The sequence below is a fragment of the Coenobita brevimanus genome, chromosome 53 (genome assembly GCF_032717465.1).
Source record: "Coenobita brevimanus isolate Jiangsu-jjx chromosome 53, ASM3271746v2, whole genome shotgun sequence".
Taxonomy (NCBI): Eukaryota; Metazoa; Arthropoda; class Malacostraca; order Decapoda; family Coenobitidae; genus Coenobita; species Coenobita brevimanus.
Window position 1 is genome coordinate 31,569,756 of NC_137006.1, and position 9,848 is coordinate 31,579,603.

General features: G+C 40.4%; 1 protein-coding gene across 1 annotated transcript in view; it reads right to left on the minus strand.

Annotated features, from left to right (window-relative positions):
* Positions 1-9,647, minus strand: part of LOC145400789 (uncharacterized) — a 30,113-nt gene extending 20,466 nt beyond the window's left edge. The window contains exons 1-2 of the mRNA XM_080273226.1: positions 9,603-9,647; positions 6,645-6,770 (exon numbers count right to left, since the gene is read on the minus strand). Coding sequence (XP_080129352.1) covers positions 6,645-6,770; positions 9,603-9,647 — 171 coding nt within the window. The remainder of the gene's footprint in view (positions 1-6,644; positions 6,771-9,602) is intronic.
* Between the last annotated feature and the right edge of the window lie 201 nt (positions 9,648-9,848).

A 9,848-nucleotide genomic window follows, 5' to 3' on the forward strand; every position in this document is an offset into this window, starting at 1 on the left:
GTCAACTGTGCAGTGCAATCAGTGACGTCCGCAGCAGGGCCCGACAGCAGAGCTGGTTTACCCCTGCCACATCATACTGGACCCATCCTCTTACACACACCTGACAAAATGCGGGAGAATATCCCCTCAGAGCTGTGTCATCATTTTTTCATTCACAATTTCTCTCCATTCATTTCTGTCACGCACAGCCACTCTTCTTTGTTCAACAGACATCCCTCTCGCATCCAACACTCTCTTCACACTGTCCATTCATCCTATTTGTGATCTTCCTCACAGCCTTACACCTCTCACATCAGATCTAGTTATCTTTTTAACCAATCGCTCATTATCCATTCCCTCCGTATGCCCAAACCATCGCAACACCCTCTGCTCAACTCGATCAGCCATCTCTCAAAGAACTCCAGTTCTCCTTCTCACTCCATCATTTCTCACTTGATCCATACGTGTCACTCCACACACACTCCTTAGACACCTCATCTCCATTACATTCAAACTTTTCCTCTCTGCTATGCCCATATTCCATGTATCAGCCCCATATAACGCAGTTGATACCACAACACCCTCATACAGCCTTCTCTTTACGTCCATTCTAAGTGAACGACATCTAAACACTTTTTTCATTCCTCCCAGCACCTTTCCTACTTCATTCATTCTAACTTCGCTTCTGCATCTATTCTTTCATCCACAACAACATGTGACCCTAAATACTTAAAACACTTTACCTCCTCAAGCAAATCACCATTCAAAACTATGTTCATCCTCCTACCATCTGCCAACCTCATACACTTCATCACTTTACTCTTATTCTTATTTACTTTCAATTTCCTCCTTTCACACACCCTCCCAAACTCCTTTACCAGCTGGCTCAATCTGTCCTCTGAATCAGCTACCAGTGCAGTATCATCCACAAACAGCAGCTGCTTCAGATTCCACTCTGTACCATCAACATTCACCAGACTCAGACCTCCACCTAACACTCTTGCATTAACCTACCTTACAACACCATCCATATAAATATTAAACAACCAAGGCGACATCACACATCCCTGTCGCAGCCCCACTCTCACGGGAAACCAATTACTCAGTATTTCCCACTCTTACACACGCTTTATTATTTACATAAAAACTTTTCACTCCTTTTAGTAACCTACTGTACCATCAAGTCCATACAATCTTAATACAGTCCACAAAGCCTGCCCTATCAGTTCTATCATACACATTCTCTGAATCCATGAACGCCCAAAAGACATCCTTACCTTTCACACACCTGTTTCACAGCAAACACCTAATCCAAACATCCCCCCCCCCTCTCCTAAAGCCACACCGCTCATCACCAATCACTCCCTCTGTTCCTTCTCTAACTCTACCATTCACCTTACCTACAACACACAACAGACTTATACCCCTACAGCTGATACTTTCATTACTTATCACCCTTGCCTTTATACAATGTGACCACACAAGCACTTGCCCAGTCAATTGGCACCATACCTTGCACAAAGCACACATTCAACAATCTTACTAACCAGTCAACAATAGTCGCTCCACCACCTTTCAGGCATTCCACAGCACACCCATCTATACCTGCAGCTTTCCCTGGTTTCATCTCCTTTACAGCCTCCTGCACTTATTATTATTATTATTATTATTATGATTATTGTAAATACTATTACTATTATTATTATGATTATTATTATTATTATTATTATTATTATTATTATCATCATCATCATCATCATCATCAGGATTCAGAGAGGATGATGTTGAACCCCACCATAATCTCGTGAAAATCTGAACGTCTATTACAAAGGTGTAAAGTTTAGCACTTTTTTTGTGTTTGCTTACTATCTATATATAGACTGCTTCCTCTCCTCCCCAAAAAGTGGGTAACCGAGAGAGGACGACACACTCCCAATATACTCATCTTCACACACTCATTTACCTGTATCTTAGCCCTTATCATTCTGGATCTTTTTATGTAGCCAAGAAAAGCCATGGCGTTTCGACTGGATCCGATGTGAGCCGAATCGAGTTATTTACGGTGAGTCATACCTTATCAAGCCTTTCCTCTGTTTAAATCTATGGAGTGAAATATGGCCAGGGCAAACCGAAGACCAACATACTGATCGATTTTGTTTCAGCTTTCCTATAAATAGCCTACTTCCTTTAACCTGCCCCGTCCCGTCGACGTATGGGTACGTTGCAACATTTTGCATTTGCCAGTCCCAACGACATACTGGTACGTCGTGCAATTGCAAGGTCCCTAATTTGCACAATTTTCAATTTTCGCGCGTGATTTTTTGTATGTATACACTGGACACCTTCCTCTATTCCTCTACAAGATGCCAAGCAGGGACAATGCCTTACACCACATAACCTCCCCCCTCCCCCCCTCACGCCATTGTCTCGGCAATTCACCTGTTACCAGTGACCTGGCCAGTAAAGATATTCAGGGCCAGAATGATTCCCCAATCGATGACAATGTGGGGGACAAAGTTTACGTAGCATTAGAAGAAGAAACAGTCAGAAATGATAATCAGGTAATGTGGCAAAAAAAGGTCAGGTATGGTGATTAGTTAGTGAGTGAAACAGTGCTTATAATGCCAATATTACTGCTTGAAAACCAATATACTCTCATACTACATATAAAATCGTACCAAGTAAATAAATAAATACCGTTTATGAGTTGTGTGAAATAGTTACCCTCCCATAGAGCTCGTTTTCTTTGGTGCCAGCATGTTAGAAAACCCAGTCAGGTGAGGAGGAACTCCTACCTAGATCGAGTATTTTAAACCTCAGGTGAGCGATTTCTCTATGAATTTTCGATGTTTCTCACCAAAAGCTGAGGTTTTAGCCAAAAAAAAAAAATTTTGAAAATACCTCGGGATTGGGGGATGTCGGAGGTGCAGAAAACCTCGGGACGTGACGGGTATAGCCTACTCAGCTTCCCCAAAAAAGTAACTCAGAGTCATGCAGGATTACATCAATTCTGAATGAAGTGGGTTGATTCTTCATGTGAATTATTTTGCAAGGGACACCGAATCCCGGGTTCCAACCATCAGGGTGGACGGCTTTACCTCATTTGTTTTTTTCCAAAGAAGATAATCCGGAAGGCTAAAAGACTGCAAAGCTTTTTCTTTCAAATAAAAGCGAAGAGAGAAAGAAATGCAAAAGTAAAGTCAAATTCAAGATTCTTTCATTTCGAGATGCTGGGGAGGCATTGCTTTCCAAAGATTGGAGATTACAACCAAAGAGAAATACAGACCAAGAAAGATGGTTCCAGAGTTGAATGGCTGCATGCATGATTGACAGAGCATCGGTTAACTCGCACATTTCAAAGTTTGACAGAAAAGGGGTGAGATAATACTGCCAGACGGGTGCTATGCATCCGCTATAATGGAGGAGGGATGCAAACAGATGTTTCAGAAAATTATTGGCACTGAAGTGGCGATATTAAAGAGATAGGGATGCAACACTGTAGTGAAAAAAGAGAAGGTGAAGGAAGTCACTGAACGGACACGAACTGACTCCACCCTGTTTAGAAGAGCTGTACGTGGGGAGTTCCCCTATATATGCAAGTGTGTACAACACACAGGGGTGAATGAGACCTTGGTATAATATCAATAACACTGCAGGGGTTAAAGATGGCACGAAGCCGGTAGAGCATATATGATCTCTTGGAAGCGGATTTTCCAGGGGATGTAGTATGATCTTTCTATGACTGTTCCCGTGAATCAGAAACCCTAAAGACAGTAAAAAGGGTGATGGATTGAACTGTCAGATACTAAAGGATATTCCTGTGGACGACTTTGCCTTGTTGAAAGAGGTAGGAATTACGTTATTGATGAACTGAATTCTTATTTTTTATTTAATCAAAAGTATTGCCCAAATCAGAAATTGAGTTTGCCAGAACCTCATCCCGTGACTGCTGACACAACTGCTGTTAATGACTTGGATAGAAGTGGGTAGAAATGTGAAGGGTACAGTCATCAGCATATGAGTGGAGAGGACCAGACAACACTTCTGATCATGGATAAATAGAATGAAGAGGGTTGGTGACTGGTCAAACCCTAAGAACAACTACTATTGATAACCTTAAAAGAGGAACAGTGGACTCTTCAACACCAGTTACAGAGTGATAAGTATGAAGTGAAGCCCCCGATAGAAGGATAGAATCTTTTAGAGGGCAAGAATGGAAACTAAAGATTTGTGTCGGACTAGGTCGAAAGCCTTTGAGATGTCAGTGCGATGGCAAAGGTTTCGCCAAAATCCCTAAAAGAGGATGTCCTACATTCAGGACTGAAAGTAAAAGGACCGCCAATGGAGCTTCCCCGGTGGAACCTATACTGGCGATCGCAAAGAAGATTATGAACAGAACGATGTTTATTGTCAAAATCATCGTGTTAGTAACAGATTCAAAGAATTTTAAAAAACGCAAGATATTTAAGCAATTATTTTGTATAAGCAAGTCAGAAGGAAACAGTGATATGGCGGCCTGATCTTAGTCCTTTTTTGACCATTATACTTTTCCGTGTACCTATTATAGTATTATGTTAATTGTTAGTAGGGAAGAGTAGAGTGATGGTCTTTGAGAAAGGTGAAGTCAGTGAATGTACAGCGAGGTTGGATGGTGAGGAAATGAAAAATGTGAGTACGTTTAAGTACTTGGGTAGTGTGACGAGTAAGGATGGAGGTTTGGAGGGTGAAGTGCTTGAAAGGGTACAGCAGGGAAGAAAGGTTGCTGGTTCCTTGAAAGCAGCAGGGAAGTGAGCATGGAAGTGAAAAAGTTACTACATGACAGTATTGTGATACCAACTCTAACGTATGGAAGCGAAGCTTGGACGTTGCTGGAAGGACACAAGTCAGGAGTGAGAGCAGTGGCAATGAGTTATTTAAGAGGAGCCTGTGGAGTCACATGGAGAGACAGGCTGACAAATGAGGATATGAAGGAGCATTGTGGTGTGGAGGTGGATGTGATAGGAAGGGTTAGGAGGAGTACACTGAGGTGGTTTGGCCATGTGGAGAGGATGGAGGGTGAAAGACTGACGAAGAGAGTGTATGTGATTGAGGTGGAGGGGGGAAGAGGGAGGGGGAGGCCGAGGATGAGATGGAGGGATGGGGTGGAGAGGTATATGAGAGAGGGGGGAGGCGTGAGTTGGGAGCGGGGCAGTGAAATGGCGGGGGACAGGGCGACGTGGAGGCGATTTGTTTGTGGCCACCCCAAACGGGATTGAGGCGTCTGGCAATAGATAGATAGATAGATAGTTAGTAATCTGTAATTATTCTCCAGTCATTTTGAGGGGCGTACAAGGAAAGAAAAGTATATAGTGTGTTGGTTAGTACTGGTGCTGCATGTTATTTAATACTGGTGCTGCATGTTATGTTAATAATGGTGCTGCATGTTATGTTAGTACTGGTGCTGCATGTTATGTTAATACTAGTGCTGCATTTTATGTTAGTACTGGTGCTGCATGTTATGTTAATACTGGTGCTGCATGTTATGTTAGTACTGGTGCTGCATGTTATGTTGATAATTGTACTGCATGTTATGTTAGTACTGGTGCTGCGTGTTATGATAGAACTGGTGCTGCATGTTATGTTAGTCCTGGTGCTGCATGTTATGTTAGTACTGGTGCTGCATGTTATGTTAATACGGGTGCTCCATGTTATGTTAGTACTGGTGCAGCATAATACTGGTGCTGCATGTTATGTTAGTAGTGATTCTGCATGTTACGTTAATACTGGTGCTGCATGTTGTTTAATACTGGTGCTGCATTTTATATTAATACTGGTGCTGCATGTTATGTTAGTACTGGTGCTGCATGTTATTTAATACTGGTGTTGCATGTTATGTTAGTACTGGTGCACCATGTTATTTAATACTGGTGCTGCATGTTATATTAATACTGGTGCTACATGTTATTTAAAACTGGTGTTCCATGTTATGTTAGTACTGGTGCAGTATGATATGTTAGTGCTGGTGCAGTATGTTATGTTAGTACTGGTGCTGAATGTTATGTTAGTACTGATGCTGAATGTTATGTTAGTACTGGTGCTGCATGTTGTGTTAGTACTGGTGCTGCATGTTGTGTTAGTACTGGTGCTGCATGTTGTGTTAGTACTGGTGCTGCATGTTGTGTTAGTACTGGTGCTGCATGTTGTGTTAGTACTGGTGCTGCACGCTGTTATGCAAGGGATGGATTTTCTTGGTAACAGCACTGCATGTTACGTTCATATTGGCGCTGCTAATATGTACCCCCACTATGTCCCTCCACACCCAGAATCAGTACACTGTGAAAGATATTACACACACACACACACACACACACACACACACACACACACACACACACACACACACACACACACACACACACACACACACACACACGCACACACACACTCACTATTCGTACATTTTGAAGGATATATATATATATATATATATATATATATATATATATATATATATATATATATATATATATATATATATTGGAACTGCATAATGTATTTTGGTAGTTGCATTGATGCATGGTATTAGTACTAGAGCCACCATATTGCAATGATATTGATTATATCAAGCTAAAATATGACCTGATACTTCAGCTAAGCAATCATGAGACTGGAGTTGGGTGACTCACATTGAAGCCGCCACAGAATCCCTCGTTGTCGTTGTAATCAACCGGTGTGGACCAGCCCATTCGCCAGGCTGAAGCTCGTGAGGGTGGTTCCAGCAAACGCCCATGGCTGTTGACCCCACCACCCATCTGCCCTCACACATGACACGATTAGTACATTAGGATGCGTTTCAACATAGGCATTAATACCTACACCAGCAGTGTTAGAGGATACTGATTATTCACTTGTGTCTGCCTGTCCGTGTGTCTGTGGATGAGGCTACTACAGAGAGTTGTTATTGGATTTCAATGAAATCAGGTGAATAGCTGGCCATGCGGTCAAGGAAACCTTTATTGGAATTTGATGTGAATTCGGATCGGGATGCAGGGAAAATTAATTATTTTTATTAGCGTCGCTGGAGGCAGACTAAAACTGTGAAATTAATTACCTCCGCCAACGACTCTGGACAGAAGTTGGAATACAAATAATAAATTTTATTAGTACATGTTGAAGGATATATATATATATATATATATATATATATATATATATATATATATATATATATATATATATATATATATATATATATATATATATATATATACGTATAAAGAGAGAGACTGACAAAAATAAATATATATATGTATAAATAATATACTGTATATATATATATATATATTATATAACTATATATACAGTATATTACATATATTATACATATATCTGGTGATTTAGTGGGTAATTACGGCGCTCCAATCGGACAGCCGGTGAAGGTTTATATCCAAGGGGTGGTTGGGGTTTTTGCTCACGTAATGCCACCCAGGGATGAGTGAGGCTGGTCACTCTCATCTTAAATGTGAGGACCAACTTGCCTAGCCCCAGGCTCCTACGCTTCTCATGGGGCAACGTAGGATTGGATGATGGATAGATGGATGGTTTATACCATATTATATATATATATATATATATATATATATATATATATATATATATATATATATATATATATATATATATATATATACTGTAAATATCTATCAATCTCTGTCTATCTATCTATCTACTTATATATATATATATATATATATATATATATATATATATATATATATATATATATATATATATATATACTGTATATATATATATATATATATATATATATATATATATATATATATATATATACATATATATATATATATATATATATATATATATATATATATACTGTAAATATCTATCAATCTGTCTATCTATCTATCTATCTATCTACTTATATATATATATATATATATATATAAATAGATAGATAGATAGATAGATAGATAGATAAATATAGATATAGATATAGATATAGATATCTATGATAAACTCTATCTCTCTATCTATCTATAGCCCGACGTCCTACTCCCGCAAAAGGTGGACGCAGACAAAACGCCTCCAAGTCGCTCTGTCACCCACCAATTGACTACCCTCCCCCCAACTCACTCCCCCCTCCCTCATATACCTCTCAACTCCATCCCTCCACCTCATCCTCGGTCTTCTCCTCCCTCTCCCTCCCTCCACTTCACCTACATACCCCCTCTTAGTCAGTCTTTCATTCTCCATTCTCTCCACATGTCCAGACCACCTCAGTGTATTTTTCCAAATCTTCTCAACCACATCCACATCCACCCCACAACGTTCCTTCACTTCTTCATTCGTCAACTTGTCCCTCCATGTCACTCCACATGCTCCTTTCAAGTAACTTATTTCCACTGCTCTCACTCTTGACTTGTTCCCCTCTTGCAAGGTCCATGCCTCGCTTCCATACGTCAGGGTAGGGATCACAATACTATCATGCAGTGACTTCTTAACTTCCATACTCACCTCCCTATTTCTCATCACTGCTTTCAGTGAACCAGCAACCTTCCTACCCTGCTGTACCCTTTCACGCACTTCATCCCCCAACGTTCCATCCCTACTCATCACACTACCCAAGTACTTGAATGCACTCACATTCTCCATATCCTCGCCATCCAACCTCATTGTGCATTCTGTGACTTCATTCCTCTCAAACACAATAACTTTAATCTTCTTTACATCAACTTTCAGATTCCTCTTCCTACGCACTGTCCCAAATTAATTCACCAAACCTTGCAACTCCCATTCATCTTCACTCAACAATACCGTATCATCAGGAGACAGCAACACCGGAATCTTCCAAATCTCACCCTCATTCGTTAGAGCCAGCCCCACATCCACTGCCCTACCTTGCACCTCCTTTACGACCCCGTCCATGTATATATTAAACAGCCATGCAGACATCACACAACCCTGTTTCAGTCCCACACTGAAATCAAAGAACTCACTCAGCTCACCATCTACTCGCACCGTAGCCCTAGCTCCTTCGCACATACTCTTCACAGCACTAAACACTTTCCCTTCCACTCCGTATATTCTCAATACCTTCCACATACCTTGTCTATCTAATCTGTCATAAGCTTTCTCCAAGTCCATGAAGGCAGCATACACTTTCTTTCCCTTCTCTAGATACTTCTTCACTAAACATCTTAGAACAAATATCTGATCTACACACGCTTTTCCCTTCCTAAATCCCCCTTGTTCTTCTCCAACTCACGTAGTGTATTTACTTGTACTACTACCACTCTGCCCTCACACAACACTATAGTATTAGTACAAGGTCATGGATTACACATTGGCATTTTTGTTCGTCATCCCATACGCACGACATTTAACAATGATGTTGTACACCTTCATTATTACCCATTTCTTGACACACACAACAACATTAGTAAAGAATGGGTGATTTATATGCTGACAGTGTATAAAATGGTGCTAAGAATGTCACTTATTAACATGGCAGCAACTCACCAAAATGATCACACCATTTTAAGTATTCTAAGGATTATTTTATACTACCCTTAATATAACTTGTTTTGGAAGACTCACTTATATACATGGTAGAAACTTACCAAGACTATCATAAGAAGCACGAACCAGAGTGAGAACACTGGCATTGCACGCCTTTGAGAAATATTTAAATGAATATATAAAATGTACTTAGAACGGTGTGTGTGTGTGTGTGTGTGTGTGTGTGTGTGTGTGTGTGTGTGTGTGTGTGTGTGTGTGTGTGTGTGTGTAAAGAATAAGCGAGGTGGTGGCGTCGTAGATTCAAGAAGTGGTGATATGGTGGACTCAAGAGATGGTGTTAATTTGGA